This window comes from Harpia harpyja, chromosome 5, assembly GCF_026419915.1.
Source record: "Harpia harpyja isolate bHarHar1 chromosome 5, bHarHar1 primary haplotype, whole genome shotgun sequence".
Classification (NCBI taxonomy): Eukaryota; Metazoa; Chordata; class Aves; order Accipitriformes; family Accipitridae; genus Harpia; species Harpia harpyja.
Genome location: NC_068944.1, coordinates 66,519,582 through 66,539,517, shown reverse-complemented (window position 1 = coordinate 66,539,517; position 19,936 = coordinate 66,519,582). Strand labels below are relative to the sequence as shown.

Below are 19,936 nucleotides of genomic sequence, written 5' to 3'. Positions count from 1 at the left end.
AGGAAGAGGAAATACATTGTTTATCAGACTAAATATAGTTGGATTGGACATCTTCTTTCAGTAAAATGGTCAGAGATGGTGGCTGACGTATACTGGGCCAGATTTTCAGTTGTTGTAAATACTACAGTTCCATGTATTCCACTGGTTATAATTGTATTTACAGTCCACTGACAAACATCACCTCTTTGCAGAATATAAAATTAAAATTAAACCACGTGCTGTGGGTCAGCTAATGAGAGATGCAGAGTACCCACATTTCCTTTCAGCTATATGCACGTTTTAAGCCTTTCAGTTGGGCCAAGGATGAGAAAAATCTGGGTGGGTTCAGCCTGGAGACAGCAGTTATATGCATTCATTATTGCTCATAATCTGTCTGTTATTTCTGTTTGAACAGAGTCCATTAATTACCAGTTTATTTCATGTTTACAGCATGTGTATATTTGCACTGCATACTGGGAGAGAGGGAAACTCCTTCTGGAGGCCTCCGGCATCAGGACTGACAGGAGAAGCATTGGAAAGAGCTGTCAGCATGCTGGTCTGCTTTATCTGTGAATAGTGGTCGTGGCTGGGGGGAACTCAAAGCTATTGGTAACAGTGGTTTAGCTCAGATTCATTTCGGCCAACCTTAGGCTGCTGCTCCTTACCTACGTGCCCAAGGCATGCTATATAGTCACCTGAGAGAAACAGAAATCTCCTGGTGGGTGGAGAGGATACAATGCCTTTTCATTCTACCAGTTACATACAGGAAACTTCCTGAACTTAGGCATATCAGCAAGTGTCTTCATTTATGATGAATCTGAGCATTGCTGTGCTCATCAGCAGTGTGCCCTTGCAGCCTGGCTCCTTCTTGTAGCTTATGCACACCTGCAGCGTGTTTTGGAAGCCACTGGACTGAGCTATGTTGACAGTGGGGAGGGAAGGGGCAAGAAAGTATGTCTGGGGTGAGTGTCCATGTGAGGTTTTGTTGATTTCCCTGCTCAGTGAAGAACTGCATGTAGATGAGCCTGTGGTATGTTTTCTGTATTTCTGTGGAGCTTCACCTCTCAGGTGTGAGCTAGTTATGAGCCAGGCTTCAGTGATTGTCACTGACAGTGAGATGAAGAAGCTCTTTGATCTTGCTCAGATCTTACCTTTAGGTAGCTGATTTGTTCTCAGTCTTTGTTGGGAGCACTGTTTCAGAATTCAGCTGTGAGCACCAGTTCCTTTAGAGCTAAGGTAGAGCTTTCCTCTTCATCTGCTGTTTCTGCCAGGAGTACCTGATCTGATGATGTTAGTTACTGCTGTGTCTGGAATTCAGCTAAAGAGAGAATAAAGATAATTCTGTGCCAGAATGGAGAAAGAGAAGGGCTAAAAGAAAGCAAGCGGTGTCACAACCGGGTGAGGCATCCACCATTACTATATCATGCTGCTTCATGGCATGTTTTGCTCTTGCTTCTGAGTACAGTGAAAGAGCACACAATGCTGTCTTCCCAGTATCAGCCTCTCAATGACCCCAAGGCTAGTGTTTGTTGTAAAAAGAAAGTCAGACCTATTCCTCCCTGGAGGTTTGAATGAACTAACAGAGTGCTGGCTTGTAAGAAGTGGAAAGAAGTGAAAATGCAGAAGCTTGAAGGCTCTTGACTTTTGCTTGCCCTGCAGAATTCACTTACCTAAAAGTTGATAAGCAAACCAAGTTTTACTCTTGCTGTTCTGACAGAACAAGTAAAGTATTGCATTTTTAGCACTTAGAAATCTCTGCTTTCTTTTGAAAGCAGAGGAGAGGAAAGATATCTAGTACCTCATGATTAGAATTTAGTGGATTATCTCTAATACACTATAGTAAATGAGGCCATTTCCTTTTTTAGCCTTGTCCAGTACCATTTTAAAAACTGGGTTTTTCATGACATTATATGCAATATGGTGTCTGGCTGTGACTTTGATTATTGGGAAGGAAACTCTTGCAATGTTTGTGCATGACAAATAATTTTTCTGATGCGTGATTTGCTGACTTTGGGCAAAAGCCTATTTTCTTCCTGCTCACCAAGGAACTCTTGAGGCAGGCAAATGCACTCACTTCTCTACAGAGCAGAGAAAGCATTTCTGGAGCCCATACAAAGTGATTCATGGCCTTATGCAGTCCCTGTAGGCCAGAAAGCCCAAAGATGCAGACACTCTATTCCTCCTCCGTTTTCCTCTGAAATGAGAGTGCAGCAGTAACTCTAACAACTAGTCTCTGGCTGCTGAGTAACCAAGCTGTAGTTTAAGGTAAGGAGCATTTTCCCTTTTGCACTTAATGGAGTACTGTGTATTCAGGCTGGATGTCAGTATTTGCTTCTGTAAATATGACAGTATCAGTTTGCGTCCTCCACCTGAGTCCCATATCTGTCTATATTCATATCTCCCAAGGAGAGAAGATAATCTTTCAGCTTCTGTAATATTAAATATCCCTGCCCTAATCTGAATGCACAAAAGTAGAGTGCAATGAAATATAGCTACTTTCTTTGATTTAATTTATTTTTTTCTTGGAAAATAATTTTGCCTACATTCAGTAGTAATGAAAAGATAATATCAACGATCAGAGAGCAGTAAAACTGTTGAGAGTTGTTCATAATGCCTGGGATGATCATGTTAATTAGAGGTGGGAAGGGCTAGTAGAGGGCTCAGTTCCCTGCACTGAACAGTGCTGGGTTACACCTGTATTCTCCATCAAGCTTGTGATACCCTAGGATAAGTAGATTTATCAAGTAGCATGACACAAACTTAATGGGTCAAGTTACTTGAGGTTGTTGATGTATTAAAATCCCGTAAGAAAAGATTTTAAAATGAAAGTTGTAAGAGAAAGTAAAAAATCCCTCAACAGCTACTTACACACACTCAATAGCTCAAATTTCTGTATTGTTTTCCCACTTTCAAAAAGGGAGATTTTGAAGCACAGGTGGGTTGCAGCCAATATTTTCAAGTTTAATGGTCTGAGTTTTGGGGGGTTTTTCTCCTCCTGCGGTGAAGAGCATCTGCACTTTTTCCATGGATAGTCATTGCAAAAACAACTTACACAACATTGTAAAATGTAGAGTGGTAACTGAGGATCCTGTAGCACTTTTCATGAATTAAGGTGAGATTTTTCTGATTGCATGTTAATGTCTGCGTTTGAGCAGGACACCGTAGCTAGTCAGTATACCTAACGAATGGAAGCCTGCTCATCCTACATGCCGGAGTTGGTCAGACGAACTGCACCCTAAACTCCATTGACTGTTACACATGGCTTGCAGGCAGACGCTGACACTACAGACATCTGAAATCAGGCAAGATGGATCTTCGCCTGGGAGTGTGCTGGCTGGATTGCAGCACTGGTATTTGTGTTGTGGTTAGCAATGGTACTTACCTCTGCTTCCAACTTGATGCTTGTTGGGAAGTGTGAGGCCTTTTTTGTTTCGTTTTTTCCTTTTTTGCCTTTTTTTCTTTTATTCTAGAGCAGGTAGCACTACAGGGGTGGATAAAGCAACTGATCCTTGGTTATAATACTGTGGCATAAAAATGATTAGGCATTTCTCAAGTATTTTAGAGATAAGGTTACTATATGAACATTGGACCATGCATAACTTAGAATGCGTTAAGATACATAATATTTGTGTCCCAGTTGATGAAAGTATTTCCTTATGCTTATTCAATACTAGATACCTATCATGAAACTTTCCCTAAAGAATCTGCTAGAATGACAGAAGATTCAAGTCTTCATCTGTGATACGAAACAATCAACCACAAGAGCTCCATTGTGATTTCGAAATCTTCCCCCCCCGCCTCCAGTTTCAGCTTACAAAAGTGTTTCCAGTTTTGCATAGTTGGCTATCTGCATGTATGCTTACAGTCTGTACAGAAATGCACTAAAATGAGTTGCCCTACCAGGGAAGGCTTTATGTTGTATAGAAAATGTGGCACTAGGTACTGCTCTTCATGTGCACAGGAGAGTTAACAGGTGTCGATCTCGTTTACAGAAATGATGGCGCTTTGCAATTTTCTATAATATATTGCAATATATTTAAGTGTCCTGTTTGACATGTGAAATGAAATTAAGTTAATGCATTGTTATGTATTTGAAGTATGAGAAAGACGATTCACTAACGACCAGCAAGGTTTTTAGAAGGTGTCCAATATGTAGCTGTCTGTGTGATCTGTCTGGTGTATGTGATGTTAAAGGAAGCAACAGTACCGTCACTGTTTAGAATGAAGAGTTTCTTTTGAATGATGCAATAGCTTACAGTGTCTTTCCTTTGTAGCTGCCCAATGTGGTGAAGGGGAAGCAATTCTTGAAAAAGTTCAAGATAACTGGTTAACTGTGAATGGGCCTAATCTTTCGTGAAACCAAGAAAATTTTTGGACACACACAGGACTTGAATACTCAAAAGGATTGGAACTTAGTGTTGTGCCAAAGTTAAACTACTGCAGTTGGCAGAAGTTCTGCACTGTAAATAGAAGACTGATTAAAAGACAGCTTGTAAAAAAAAAAAAAAAAAAAAATTCAAATTTTAATACAGTACATTTTTATTCTGATACATGATGGAAACATTCTGTTTTAGACCTTTTTTGAAGAGGCTTCAGTGACCACTAGATTTTGTCCTCTTATATTTTGTTTGGCCTAATACTATATGTTCTAGTAAGATGGGCTTTATTGCCTGTGTTCTTTGATATGTGATTAAGCTTATAGCTTTGAGTGACCAAACATTTTACAGAGTAAAAGTTCTTAGAAACAGTATAACATAACTGATATTTCTGTGTCTTATTTATCAGGCTCTGCACAAACTTGGAAAGTTGTGCTGGACTTGTACAACTCATGTATGGGAACGCAGCATACTTCTGGATATTACAAACATAAGCCTTTGTGGCAGTACGGATCTTGTCTTTGGATTTATTTTTGTTATTTTTTTGAGGCAAAGAGACGAACGGATGCTGCTGTAAAATATTTGTAATATTGCCATTATTGCTTTCTGTAGCAATTATTGCTTTTGCTTCAACAGATAAAGAAAATAAATCAGAGATAGAAAAATCCTAAAAGACGCTGGTAGAAGAAAGGATCATGTGGGAACTTCTGAAAATAAACTTTGTACCAAAAATTTGAAAACAGAAGTAATGGAATAAATGTCTCCTTACTGAGTGCGTGTGGTTTTAAGAGGTGATGTGAAAACCAGGAACCATGTCTGTATGAAAATGTCACAAACTAGATCTTCTCAAATGTCTTTTTTCCTGTTACACAAAACTGAATTTCACCGATTCCTCAGATGCACTGAATTTGGAGAGCTGGCTTGGCTGAACAGCCAGTGCGAGGTCAGCTTCACGTGCGAGTCAGTACAGCTGCTTGTTGCTGAACTGTTCTGCTGTGTCAGCAGGCCAGGGATGTTCACGTGATTTTTCTTATTAAGGCGGATGCTCTTTATTATCGCATTTAAAATATTTGGGGTGGGAAGAGTAGGGGCAACTAGGAACCACCTCCCTGCTGAAGTCCCTGTCAGTTGGACATCATGCTTTGTGGCTGCTTTTAACATGTGCCTTATCCTCAGAGAAGAAGGGTCTGAGATGAGCACTTTCTGTTGAGCTCTGCATCTCTCTAGCAAGCCTGACTTGCTGTCACTCACAGAAGCTCCCCGCCAGAGGCAGTGCTGCTGTCTTGCATTGGCATGACTCATCGCACCCGCCTACTTCAGCTGTTGCGCTGCAGCTGGAGGGGCTAAAGACCCGGTCTTCCCTGCAGGACCTAGCATCATGCCCACAGACCTATCCCCACCTGAGAAAAAGATGTTTTTAAGGCGGTAGAATCGTTCCTGTGCTGTAGCTTATGACAGTCCTGAAAAATTACATCCCTAGCTGAATTAGTGACCTATGCACAGGCCTGGAGATGAGCGCTAGTAGTCAGTACAGCTTGGTGTTTGGCCAAATAGTTTTACTCGGTTTGGTGAAAAAATGGGGGGGGGGGGGGGAGAAAAAAAGAATGCTTATTCAAGAATCTGTCAGCTAATGAGGGAGTTATGAAAAGCCCTGGATTATGCACACAGTCACCTTTTTTTAAACAGTTACCTTTTTTGTTTACAGTGTTATCAACGATTCCAAAATGCTGCAATTCAGTCGATATTTTCACAAGAGACCAGCTGGCCTTGTGGGTTGTTTCCCCTCTCCCAGCCTCCTCTTCCCAGCCCCTTCCATCTTCCATTTGTTTTCATAACAATACTGTCAACTACTATTTTTAAGAATTTAAAATACCAAGCCACTTTGTGCACTGCCTTATTTTTCTTTTTATGCCAGCAAGTTCCCTCTAGAATGATGTTAAATTGCTCCCTGTGGACCTGGCGTTGCTTTGAAATACTGCTGGTGGTGGTCTTCAGTCTGTCGGATGGTGGTTTCTAACATTTTTGGTTGTTAAATGACTTGTTGCACTTCAAATACTGTAAAATGAAACCTTTGAATATATTTATATGTTTCTACTGCTATGATGTTGAACTATTAGCATTGTGACTAATTCCTCTCCCATGTGTGTTTCTTTACAGTCTCAGTGCTGAGCTGATGTTCATTACCTTAAAATATTTATTTGGTAGAAGAAAGAAAAGACAGAAAAAGGGAAAGTGTGTGTCGCACCTAGTTGATTTGTGTCTTTGGGTGAAAATAAAGGTCAGTGTTGGCAGTAATTCTCCTCTTAGTGATTTTCAGTTTTCCTAAATGAAAGCCAAATAGGAAAAAAACATAATTGCAGTGAAGCCTGTCTTAAGGGACTAACATGGAAGAGGGCCCACAAAATAGCCTCTAATAATAACATGTTCTGAACTGAAAGAGATGGTACAAATAATATTACAAGTGTAAGTGCTCTCAATCCTGCAGTTTATTTCCTACAGCTGGCCAGAGCCTCCAGGTGAAGTCCAGCTGCAACAATTTCTGTGCAGGCATCGTACCCAGCACCCACAAAGTGCAGAAACAGAGGCCTGTGGAAGCCCTGTGATGAAGTGGCTCATCATTTTTCTTAGTGATACCACAAAGTTAAAAACTGCATCGCTGATGTATGTTTTATGGTGTTCTTTGCTCTAAATTCATTTCACTTGCAACAATTTCAGGAAGGGAGCACTTGTGGGCAAAGTCCATTCTTGATTTCTGCATTTTGTTTGCATTTGTTCATTGAGCAGTGCTTTCCCTCTGCTTTGCCTCATGCTTTCTGTGGGCACTGATACTTGTACAAGGCAAATATGAAGCCATAGAAGCTGAATTTAGTAGCAGTTTCCACTGGCCCTTTCCAGCAGTGCAAAAGCTGCATGGGAAACGAGGCACTGGAGAATCAACAGTTTGGTCGTTTCCCTTGTGGAGCCAGCCTCCCCTGCCAGCCTCCATATGGAAAAGGAGAGCACAACTGGAAAAGCCCATGAGTTGTGAGGGTCACTCAAGGGCAGTCCTGAAGCCCTGGGTATATTTCTTCAACGTAGCATATTTTTTTCTAATTCTTTAGATTTGTTTCTCTGTTCTGCAAGACAGCAATATTGTAGGAAGTCAGCTCAGTTTAATGGATGTTATTAGAATAGAGGTCTGCAGCAGCCAAGGCTGCTTAAATGGTGTCCTAGAGGAGTTGCCACCAGTGTTAGTTAGTCCTGCCCAGTCTTGAAAACCTCAGTAGTAAAGTTTTGACCTAGAGAGGTAACAAATCCGCCGTGATCTCCACGGCCTGGTTTCATCACAAGTAGCAATTAAGCAACAAGCATAACTGTGGCCAGGGGAAGTTAATGAGTTTTCAGAAAAACTGATAAAACTGAAAAAAGGGCATAGAAGGGGGCATACAAACTTCAGCATGCCCGACAGTGAGTCTGTTCGGTTTTTTTCCAGTTAGAGCAGTGTATCAGAGATACCACTCTTTGCCATGACTTCAGCATCCAGCTTGTATCCAGAGACCATCAAGGTACGATCTCAGTGCTTGTACTACACGGCTGAGTGAAGCAGTTCAGACTGGAAATCTGCAGGCTTGCGCAGGAAGATCACTGCTTTAGGATTCTTCCCAGCACCTGATCACCACCTTCCTTCTGTCTTTGCAGAAAGTTTTTTTCCTCTTCTCTTTTCAACAGCGTTCTGGTCAAACCCAAGGGCATGCTCATTCTGTTCATCATTTATCTTACTAGACAGAAAATAGTTGCAAAACCCATTAATAGCTGAACACATCTGTGTGTAGTGCACCCTTTTGGCAATAACGACTTTATTGGGTTTTGTGAGGCCTGAGGGGGAAGGATTATGGCCTAGTTAATATGGCTTGCCAGGGGTTTGAAAGGTTGTGCTGTTTTAAGGTAGAACAGGCAAATGAACCATCTTTTGGGGGATGTGTCCTCTCCTGTCTGTCCTAAGAACCCCTAAACAGCTTTTGGCTTCTGTTAACAACAAGCAGTTCTTACTCTTTGATTTCCATGATGCACAACCCCTCCCCTCCCCATTCATTTTTGTTGAGTTTTACTAGAACTGTGGGGTGGCTTGATAATTTACGAAGAAACCAGATTCCATGGTTTTACTCTTCTGGAGAGATGAGAAAGCAAAAGGAGATTCCCTGCCCGCTGGACTCGGCAGCTGGTTGGAGCAGTGATGCTGCTCTGGCCGTCTCCACCTCCCCAGTCACCTCTTCCTGCTTGGTTTCTTGCCTGATGCCCTTCTGCTCAGCCGCTGGCCTCTTGACTCTCATGTTAGTACTGCCCTGGTTTCAATTATACTCTCTTCCTTCCGCAGTGCGCGAGAGTGCCGGAGCACTTTCCCCCTTTAGGAGTAGGGAGTTATTTTAGTTCCCACTTTTGCCTTTGCTCAGTCCTGGTTTTACCTTCCTCGGGGACAGATCTGGATTTAGCAAATGCAGCTTCCTCTTGGTCACATTTGGCTGAATTGGTTTCTCAGCTAGCTTGAGATGGATGGAGGTTCATCCCGATTCTACCAGCACTTCTTTAAAGATGTACTGAGTTTGAGACAAGTATTCAATTTTTTCTGAAATTTGGGTCAGTAACTTCTAGGAGCTTTGGCTCAGGGGGGCCAGTCTTTTGCCACCCTCAGTGTGACCACTTACTGTTAAAGGAGAATTGCTCTTGAGCTCTGCAGTTGCATCTCAAACCATCGTAGTAAGATATGCTAGAGCTCATCTGAGCTTGTCAGAGCTTTAACTGCAGTTTTGTTTGCAGTTTGTAGTAGTGATAATCTCTGTATGCCCCTAGCCATGAAATGTTGTTATTTGTATTACCCTCCCACCTTAGTCATGGACAATATCCCCTTACATGTGACACCGTGCAAAGAGGATGAAAGATGGTCTCTGCTGTAAAGAACTTGCAATCTAAATAAAAGGCAAGAGACAAGGACACAGCCAATGTCAGCAAATAAAGAGCCGCTCCTCTTTTCATGAACATGTTTAGGGAAGAGCATATGTTATGACTGTCAAAAAAGAAAACTAATCTTCCCTCAAGGTATGAATATTTCACAATGTCTGTAAGAATCCACTTAACAATTCAGGAGCCACCCATCCTTTGAGGAATGCTGCCTGTGGGCCTTACTGCCCTCTTCACTGCAGGCAGCTCTCTTTCTTTGAGGAGGGAACTAGTCTCTCTTTTGCTTTCTTCCAAGGGCAGCTCTGTTCCAGCATATTTTAATAAAGCCATAAACCGTGTGAGAGCTGCATTATTCCTTAGCCGATGTGTGTGGGTAGTGCTTACCAAGATAGGGCCCGAGCTGCTGACCAAGGTTTCTCGTTTCTACTGTGTGTGCTTGATGGTCTCCGAAACCTTTGTGGTGTGCATTCTGCTGGCACAAGAGTGGCCAGGCTGTGGCAAGGACCCATGGAGGCTATCATAATACAAATAATAACATCAGTAATTAAAGAAGCACTGGGGGAGAATTCTTCTGAATTAATTTTGCCACAGAGTAGATTGGGAAGCAGGGAGAAGAAGGGCTGTTGGGATCTAGACAAGCTCTGTCACGCTGTATTTTCTTTTCCTGGCCAAAAGGCTCAGGCAATAAGGCAGTGTGACAAATTCCTGCCTATCGCTTGAGTTGTCTTCACCACCCAGGCTTTTTCTGGGCTCACCCTGACTGCAAGATGAAGCACGCTAGCCTGCTCCCTGTTCACTGAGGCTGAAGCTGGGTCACAGCACCTCACTGCCGGCATAATGAGGCATGCTCGTGTGAACAGCTACAATAGCTTTGCTGATGCACAGGAACTTGTTCAACGACCACAACTTACTGGAGCCCATTTGTTTTTTTGGTCCGATGTTCACGTGCTGAGCTGGTGGTTTAGGCTGGCGGTGGAGTAAGACATTGGCTGCCCTTAGGAAGAGATTAAGCTACAGCTTCTTTTTATCTCCAAAGCTGCCTACACAGAGCAGCTGCAGCAGCGCAGGCTCTCGTAGGGCTTATGTATCTGAGCCCCCTCAAAGCTGCCTCTTCCACAGACGTTGTTTTCTCCTGCATGAAGCCACGGCTAACAGCACCATGGCAAATCATGCCATGCAAACTCAGGCAAACAGCTTTACTTAAGTACAGTGGGAATTTGTATTCTGGCAGCCACACTGATGACTCGGGTCTTAGAGGAGAAATTGAGCAAATCTCTGGTGCTGACAAGGCACAGGAATTTCCTAAAGTTGCATTTTTTTATTTTCTGTAACTAATATATGAGGAGCCTTTTAAATGTCTGAGGGGAGGCAGGAGAAGGGGAGAGCCAGGCAAGGGAGGAAGGAAGAAGAGAGGCAATATTATGCCCATGACTTATGACTGAAACCATGCAGTCAGCTGCTAGGCCCCCTGTGTCGTGCTCAGGAATCACTGCTCTCCTATCACTGATTTACCAGACAAAGGCATTCTCTGCATTGCAACACAGAGCCTTTGCAGACCACGTTGGTATCCTCAGAGGCAACGACGGCTGAATCCCCCAGCCCTAGAGGACTCCGCAATCCAAGCTGGCAGCCAAACGGCTGCTCTGGGATTTGCCCCTGGGAATGCCTTGCTCTTTGTGTTTTACTTTGAGCTGGGGCCACATTTCACTTTGATTACTCATGTTTCTTTTTTGGTTTTTCTTCTTTTTGATTTGTTCTTAACCGTCTTTTGCTGGATTTTCATGCTTTGCTCATTAGACTGGTGTGTTGCAGCGTGACCAGCAGTCCTGGAAGAGTGGGAAATGAACGTGTGTGTCCAGCATATATGAGAAGTGTTGTAACTGTTTAGACACTAACGCTAACCTCCGCAGGCTGACTCCTGTGCACTCTGCCTGTTCTGCAGCAGCATATCACACAGGTCTGCGGGCAGGAGGAAGCCAGATGGTTTTGGTGTGCACATACAAGCAGCTCTGACTGCACTTGCCTACCTTGATGCTTTTAACAAAAAGACTGAGGCATGTCGAGCAAACTCCTGATTCTCTCCAGACTTACTTGCTAAGCAGTTTCCTACATTCAGGAGGGCTTGTTTGCCAAGCAGCAAGTTTAAAAGCAAAAGAAACCTCAATACCCCTTCATTTCTCTGATCAAATCTACCTGCCAAAGTGGCATTTCTACCCAGGGATTTATGCCAGCTGATGCTGCATCCAGTCATAGCTATGCTGGTACAGAAGGATATTTGGAGCATGTATCCACTTAGAAAGAACAAAGAAAACCAAACCCAGAACCCATGTTTTACATGTCTACTAGAAGGAAACCTTTAAAATTATCCATATCAGCAGTCCTTTGGCCTCAAAAGCTGTTCTGGTATAGACAGGTTCATCAGTCCATTTTGCAGGTTAAGGAAGTACAAGGATGACTTTTCAGCTCACCTTCTCCAAACCTGCATGGTCATTAGAGGGGAGATAATGGACCTTCCTGGATGGACAGACTGGCAAGGTGGAGAGAGGAAACAGCATTGCAGTACAATCAAAACACAGCATGCTGTGTGCACGGTAGTATCATGAGGCAGGGCAGACAGCTGGGGTAGCTACAACTTCACCTAGGTGCTGATAATGAGCAACGGTGTGCCTGAGAATCTTGACGTCTTGAAGAAGCTCTGGGATCAGTCTTCACTGTGTCATGTCCCCTTTTCCCACAGCAGCGTAGGGGGCCCTGGGAGGCCCTGCCTCGGAAAGCCTGAGATGTCACGAGTTTCCCCTTCTGCTTTGGGGCAGAACTGAAATCAAATGGCAAAATTACCGAAATACACTCCCGCCCACCCCCGCGCAGGCTGCGGGCCAAGATACTAAGAGAACAACTCTACAATTATGCAATTAATTTACCAAAGCAGGGGACACTTTGGCTCAAGTATTTGTTACAAGATCTTGCAACATTTCCATTACAGTGACTTGTGACCGAACTCCTCGCCAGAGCCGGGGAGGTGTGACGGCCCTGCCGCCCGTCGGGGAGCGCAAGCACCCGCCTCCCAAAACCGACGGGCAAAGGCCAGAAACGAGGAGCCGCCAGCCGCCCCGAGGCAGGGCCTTCCTCTGCTCTCGCTTCGCTCGGCGGGCTCGCCCTCGGCAAGGCCGGCGGCACCCGGGCTGCCGCCGCCGCCCCCCTTTCCAGTCGGTGCCCCGGCCTAGCGGCGCTCCCCGCCCGGCTCTCGTCTCCCAGCCCGGCTAGCGGAGGAGGACACCAGGCCTTCCGCGGCCGTTCGCTCACCCGCCCGCCTCAGGCAGTCAGCGGGCAGGGCCGGAGGGAGGGAGACGGGCCCGGCGGTCGGGACTACAGCTCCCGGCGGGCCGCGCTCCGCAGCCCCCCCCTCACACCGCCCTGCCTAAGATGGCCGCTGCCCGCCGCCTCCCCTCTAGCCCGCGCCGCCCCTAACTCGGTGCCCCCGGCGGCTCGCCGCCGCCGCGCCGCCGCCCTCGGTCGACCTCCGGGAGGGGCGGCCCGGCAGGGGGCGCGCTGCCGCCGCGCGGCGGGGGGGGGGGGGGGGGTCGGTCCGGGCGTGAGCGGCGGGATGGAGCCGGTGCTGGGCTGGCAGTTCGAGGACTCCCTCTTCGGCCCGAGCCGGGAGCGGGGCCCGGGCGGCGGGGCCGGGCCGGCCTGCGGAGCGAAGCACTGCGAGCCCCGCGTGAGGAGCCGGCGGCGGCGGCGGCGGGGGGGGGCGGCGGGAGCGGCCGAAGGGGCCGCCCGGGTAGGGCGGGGGCGGCCTCGGCCCCCCTGACGTGTTTGTGCTGTGCCTGCAGTGGTTTCGCAGCGAGGCGGACGGCGGGGAAGGCGCCGGGGGGCTAACGGCCAGCAAGTTCCGGGCGGACTGGGCCTACCGTCAGCAGGAGTTTGAGGTATTTCCAGGGCTCTGGCACGGCCTGGGGCCTGGGGCCTGGGGCCTGGGGCCTGGGGCCTGGGGCCTGGGCCGAGCCCGGGCCCTGGTCGGTGGAAGTTGCGGGGGTATAAGCTGGGGTGATCCTGTAGTCCCCGCCGTGCTGAGTGCGTGTGTTTGTGTATTTATGTAAAAGCCTCCCGGCTGAGGCACAGCCTGGGGGTGCTGGAGTGCGTGGCGCGGTTACGTCCAGCTTGATGGCTCCTCATTTGTGCTGACAGCGTGACAGCCCCACAGGCAGTCACGGTGAGCTGGTGAAGAACCGTCCTGCTGGCTGAGCTGCGGTCAGGCCACGATGGGTAACTGTGCTCTGGCAAGCTCCCCCAGCCAGATGATATCTTTCCAGGAGTCAGCGTGAAGTCAGTGTAAACTGGCCAGAAATGCTGCTCTGCGCCCAGAGCTGATCCGGATCAGGCTTGCGCATCTGAGCGGTTCAGCGGTGAGCAGAGCTGGTGTTTGTGGCCATGGACCTCATGGTCAGCCAGAGTTAAGCATGTGGATTTCTCTGCTCCTGGGGATAATACCATGTCCCACAAAGGCTGTCAGATTGCTGGCAACCACCTGGCTGCCAGCTCACCTTTCTCAGAGCTCCCTCAGCTGTCAGGTGAAAGCTGACTGTAGTTGTCAGGCACCTGACAGTTGGCTTATGAGCCTCATCATTAATTGTCCCACCTTTCTGCTGCCTCCCCTTGCTCTGGATGGCTGGTTGTGCCTTTGGGGTGCATTTATGTTCCCCGTTTCTGTTCCTGCCTGCTCTAGTCCTCGACCCTGCCCTCAGTGCCTACTTCCTGAGCTGCATTCCTGATCATTGATGCTCTCCTGCCTCTGTAGTCCTAGTTGCAGAAATCCAGTCTTTTGTTACCTTGTTTCCTGGTTGAAATCAGCTGCTTCTGCCCTTGTTTCAACTGTAATAGCTTCTTGTTCCAGGCTATGGTTTGCATTAGAGGCTCGCTGATTTCAAAGCCCTCAGGCTGACTTCTGACTCCACTCCTTTCGCCTTGCCCATTGGATTTGTTGATCTTTTTGTACCTCAGTTGGCACTGACTTCTGCTTTTTAATGTTATTTGAGCACTACTGCTGTCTTGTCTATACCCGACAGATGCTTTCCTGTCTCAGCTGGGATGCCCTGAAGGGATTCATAAAAGTGTGCTGAGAAGAGAGATGCCTCGGGCTGCAGTCAGACATGGCTGCTGACCCTCAGGAAGAGCAGATTGCTCCTTGCTGTGTGCTGTGGTGCCCTCTCAGGAGAGAATGACACCCCCTCAGATCTGCCAGTGGAACAGACTGTTGTTTCCTAACCCTTTTCTATGGCAGTGATCCATGTTAAAAACATCTAGTCTTCAGTCTTATTGCTAATCTGGATCACCATGACAGAACCAGAACCAGAACTAGACTGTTCATAAAATTACAGATTTGAGAGCACCGACCTTAGAAAGGGGGCTGGAAATAAGTAAATGGGGGTAGTAATCTCTTCAGTTGTTCTTTATACTTTTTTACGTCAGCCTAGGCCACTTGGTAGGAAATGCCAAGGACAGCAGTGATCTGAGCTGTGCCCATTTTTAGGATATAGATGACTGTAGAGTCTGCTTGGGCTTCGTAATGCCTGATCCTTGCCGGGTTATATCCCTTTGTCACATAACACGGCGAACAGGGGTGTCCTGCAACCCTCCTCTAATCCATTTTCACCAGTGGCTGCTGCACTCACTGGGCAGAGGGGAGCGCCCTCTTTTGCTTGAGAAGGAATGCAAGCTTAACACCGGGGAAGAAAAATACCTCAGCCACTTTGCTAGGAAGTATTTAGGGTATGTCGCCTAGAAGCTTTTTCTGTTAGAACCATTCAAGTTCGCAAGGAATAATTAAATATTCATTTTGAGAGATGGGAGAATGAGCACTGCTCTTTAGTCTTCTGGTCTGGGTACTTATGTGAAGGGGGAGGAACCAGGAATCCAGTCTTAGCTTCACTGAATACTTAATTTAATGCATTTAAATGTTAATTGGAGTCCTGGTGAGTGCCCTGAGCATTAAGCTACAGAAATATTGCTCATTCTTGTCTTTTTCCTTAGCCCAATTAATATTTAATTATTTCATGCAAATTAGAACCACCCTACAGAAACAATGGAGATTCACCTTCCTTGTGGTATTCTCCAATGTGCTGATTATCCATGTGAGGTGAGGTACTTGCAGGTTCAAACCTTCCCGTGGAGAATGTCACAGATTTGAAACAAGATCATCCAAATTTAGGATGAGTGCTCTGATCATTGAGTTGGTAGCTGGGGAAAAGATGCCTTGTGTCACATATTGCCAAGGTCGATAGATGATCCCTTCTGGATCAGGCCTGGTGGGGAAGAGGTGTACAGATGTGTGGTGAATCCTGTCAGGGCTTAAACACGAGTTAGGATTGAGGTTGCTTATCACTGTCTAGACTTGGCTGTGTAGTACCAGGGCCCTCGTTTGTTGCTGGCATAGGTGGTAGCTGAGTCCAGAGAAATGAAAATGTGGACTTCAGCTCCTGAATTCCCTTTGTGACTGTAGTCATAAACAAAACATACTGTCAGGCTTTCTTTTAAATGAAAATGTCTCACTGTTTTATTTGGCTTTTCTTTTTGTCGACACTACTAGAAAGCCCTGTGTGAGTACTCGAACTGCTTACTAGTCTTACCTCCCAGTAACATTGCAATGAGACGAGATGTCCAAGAGGGTCAGGCTCGGTGTTTATGTCGCCTGGGAAGGCACAAGGAGGCTCTGGATATTGCAGAAAAATTGGTAAATAATGCAATCTTTCTTTTAGGCTTTGAACGTGAAAATATTGCCAGTACTTCTCTTATATGGACCATTTTCTGGAAAAATAATCTTCATGTCTATAATCCTTCAGGATGTTCAGTGCTCAGAGTATTTGGTAAACAGAGGGTAACTGTCACTGCAGATATAATCACTCTTTAGAAATCAGAACACCCTGTACCACAATGAGCTCCCTGTGCAGGGAGGCTGGTAGTCCTGGAAGGGAATAAATATCATGCTCTGCCAGGCAGAATTAATGTAATGTAATAGGAATTATAAGAAAGGGGATAAATGAGTGCTTAAATCTTTCCACTATAAAAGTGACAGTTCAAAACTCCCTTTTATTTCCATATACTTGCTGCCAAACTGCCAAGAAGAGTATCTAACCACAAATTGAGTTTTTCCCATAAAGGAAAAAGTCCAGAGGCTCTGAAGTCTGCTAGAATTTTACTGCTGCTGTTTATTTTATATAAAGGGTGTTTATACTACAAAGAAGGGCAGCTGTATAAAACTCTGAAGGCAAATAAACAAATGACAGCATTCGGAGCCTTCTTGCCTTTCAGACCAGGACAAGCTAGCTAGAGGGAATGCTGTCAGCTTGATTGTGCGTGATCTGTATCACGTATCATTTAAAATTAAGAGCACAGTTTGGTACAATTTAAAAATTACCTTTAGTGATATTTGTGTGTCATTTTTCAGGGAGACGTTTTCTTAGGCTCTGAAGGATGATTCTGTTCTACTCCTGTTTTTAATCTATTATCTTTTGTTTCTAGAGAAACGGCGCTACTAACACAGATCACTTAACAACGGTTCTCAACCTGCAGTTTGCCATTTACCAGGGTATGGAAAATGTAGAAGAAAAGATCACGTGTCTGCAGCAGCTGATCTGCTTACATCCTTTCAACCCTTGGTACTGGAAGTTACTTGCTGAATCTTATATGAGCCTTTTACAGAGTTTGTCTCCATTAGTCATTCCAGAAACAAATCTAAATCAGTCTGAACAGGTTAGTGTAAGTGATAGTAGTTTCAAAACATCAGCTGGAAGAGAGATTAATTTGCAGCCTCACAGATCAGATGGCCAGAAAGAAGGCCCTTGGTCCAGCCTTGCTACAGAAACAAAGAGGGAGAATGCCGTGACTTGTAGCAGCAGCCAAGCTGTAAAAGATTTCCTCTGCACTTCAGAAGAACTGGAAAGCATGGATGAAGGGAAACACACAGCCTCCGAGTCCTGGGAGCAGAACATGTCGAAGAGAGTTGGGATAAAGGCATGTGCCTCGTTTATTAGAGCAAGGTAGCTAAACGTATTCTTAGAATATTATTAACTTCTCCCAATCGAGAACAATTTAAAGCATATTTTTCCCAGCCTTGATATTTTCAGTTTACATTTTCAATTTAAATGTTTGTTTCAGCGATGGCAACGCTAACTTAGAAGCACCCTGCTATTGCTTTAGATCTAAAAAGCAAAGTCCACTAGCGTGGTAGCTGTGAACAACCTAAATCTGAGCAGAAGGAGTAAACCAGTGTCATGCACTGTTGAGAAGTAAAGCGTTTTTTAATGACCTTATTATATGAATCTTTTGAAGTAATTATATACAAAAGGGCTTGTTCTTCAATAAATGCTCCTGTTAGAGCATGGCTGTTTCCTGGTTTGGTATTAAAGATGCAGCAGCAGAAGTGCCCCAAAGGGAAGGCTAGCCAGTCTTCCTTCTGCGAGTGCCACCTGTCTTCTTTGCTTGAAGCCTCATGCTTGAGCGAAAATGTATGTTATAATAATGCCCCAATCTGCATAATGGATGAGGTTGAAAAATGAACTCTGTGACAGCTGATTGACAGGGCTGCATTAAAATGCTCTTTTCTTTTCTTCTCTCTCTTCCTACCTAAAACTCTTGCACACAACAAAAATCCCCAAAACATAATCTTTCAAAGAGATAATTAGGATCTGGCTTTGTTAAAATAGTCTTGGAGGTTTTTTTCCTCTCTTGCCTCTCCGTAACGTATTAGTCACCAAATGTATTTAAAGCCATTTTATGAACTTCCGCACATGTTTACAGAGAACACTTTATAACTGCCCTGTTAGGGAAAGATTTAAGAAATCTAAAAAAAGATATGGTAGCTTTTAACTGTACTCAGACTAAGAGACGGTGACTTTGCTACTTGGGAGAAGTTAATAGATTTGGTACTGATACTGAATATTAAAGCTACATTCATATTAAAATAATCTGTGTTGCTTGTTTCAATGTGTATGATTCAGCATTGAGACAGTTATAAACTGTGGGATTTACTTGCTTGGCTGCACAGTTTCACAAAGTGTTACTGCGGTTTATATTTGCAGATACACTTGTCCAGGGTAAGCTTCTCCCCTGCCCAGGTCTTATGCATTAACTAGGTTGTCTAATATGTTCAGGTCTGTTGGATTTTAAGTGAGATGTGGATGTTGCATAAACATATGTGCAGCATAAATTGCACCTGGAAAAGAGATGTTAGTATTGCTTTTTGTAGGAAATAAGGTTCTGTGTTAACGCATCATGAATAATTGACTCTTCTAGTTCTGCCAACAACAACAAAAAAATTGGGGAAGTGGTTTTGTTTAATTTTCATTGAGATTTCATTCTTTCTTATATTATGTTGATGCAAATTTTGAAACAAAAACGCTTTACAAGTTAAAAATATGTTCAATTTTTACTTTGAATTTCCTAGTCAAAACTTTACTGAATTTACAAATGGTTTCTTGGCTCAAACTTGTAAATTTTGATGTTTATAATGCTCAAATGAAAACTTTAATCTAAAATCTTAAGTCTTCTCTTCATAAAAATACCCACCTTTATTGTAAGACCTGCTTCATTTAACTTGGTAAATGTGATAAAAAAATTTGTTGTTGTTGTTCTTTATGCATGAAGCTTGAATTAAATGTAGTTTCAGTAATGATACTGCTAAGTCCCAGTGTTCCCTTGGTTGAATATACTTAGATACTTCCTCTGCTGCCATGTTTTACAGTCCTTGTGTGAGGAGGACTCTGGAAACTGCCACTGTTCTCTCTGGTCGAGCAGTTTGTGATGGGGTCCCTCCATGACATGAAGCCACATTGTCAGCATAATGTCTAACCTTCACTGAATCATGGTGGTGACTTCTGGGGCACTGCCTTGCACATAAAACTGTGGTGAAAGATTTTAGAAAATATCCCAAGGTTGGCCTGTGTGGGGAGGATGTTTGGCATTTGTCTAAAGCCCGCAAATTTCTAGCTTTTGAGGTTACAAAGATAATCACTGCCATAGACAAAAATGCACTGCAGTCTTGTTAGGCCTTACTAAGTATGTGGGACACCTGATATACTGCAGTTAGTGCTAGCAGATCCAAGCTTCACTTTTGAATTGTGTGGCAAATACATGGGGAAAAAAAATGTTTGCGCAGAGCAGCCAGAGATACTTGGCATGTTGTTTTTCAAAAGTACTTCTCAGTACTTCTGTCATAGCACAAATATACCATACCTATAGTAGTTTGATATGGATTCGTTCATTTCTTTGCAGTTTTTGCAGTCGGCAAAAGTCAGGAAGAAGAGCTGTTTTTAAAGTAGTATATTTTGGTTTGTTTGAGGTTTGCTGACTTACTCTTTTGCCAGCTGTGCCTTTTTTTAACTGCGTCTTTCATTTCAGGCTTTTACTTCAACTTATCCAGTTGCAACAGTCGTCCTTTGCGCTAGAGAATAACATAAAAGGCCAAAAAGAAATTGATGACAAGGTGGCACAACTTGGTTTCAATGAAAACTCCATGGTGTTGATGACCAAGGTAAGGGGATGTTTCATTGCGTACAAGTTCTCAGCTATACGTAGGCTGGTTGAGGTACCTGAGCCAGTTCAGGCACAAAGTCCTGTAAGCGACGCTCCCCTGAGCTAATTAACTGAGC

General features: G+C 44.6%; 2 protein-coding genes across 9 annotated transcripts in view; both read left to right on the top strand.

Moving 5' to 3' along the window:
- ZHX1 (zinc fingers and homeoboxes 1) overlaps positions 1-5,100 on the top strand; it is a 29,078-nt gene extending 23,978 nt beyond the window's left edge. For 5 of the 6 annotated variants that reach the window (XM_052787217.1, XM_052787215.1, XM_052787218.1 and 2 more), the window contains one exon: positions 3,654-5,100. The gene's annotated coding sequence lies outside the window, so the exon portion shown is untranslated. The remainder of the gene's footprint in view (positions 1-3,653) is intronic. The other variant, XM_052787216.1, reaches the window with a different exon arrangement.
- Positions 5,101-5,348: 248 nt separating this feature from the next.
- C5H8orf76 (chromosome 5 C8orf76 homolog) overlaps positions 5,349-19,936 on the top strand; it is a 27,955-nt gene continuing 13,367 nt past the window's right edge. The window contains exons 1-5 of one of the 3 annotated variants that reach the window (XM_052787222.1): positions 12,711-13,008; positions 13,124-13,219; positions 15,877-16,020; positions 16,809-17,326; positions 19,686-19,818. In XM_052787222.1, coding sequence (XP_052643182.1) covers positions 12,895-13,008; positions 13,124-13,219; positions 15,877-16,020; positions 16,809-17,326; positions 19,686-19,818 — 1,005 coding nt within the window. In that variant the 5' untranslated portion in view covers positions 12,711-12,894. Of the gene's footprint in view, positions 6,634-12,709; positions 13,009-13,123; positions 13,220-15,876; positions 16,021-16,808; positions 17,327-19,685; positions 19,819-19,936 lie in introns of those variants that run through there. The other 2 variants (XM_052787225.1, XM_052787224.1) reach the window with 2 other exon arrangements.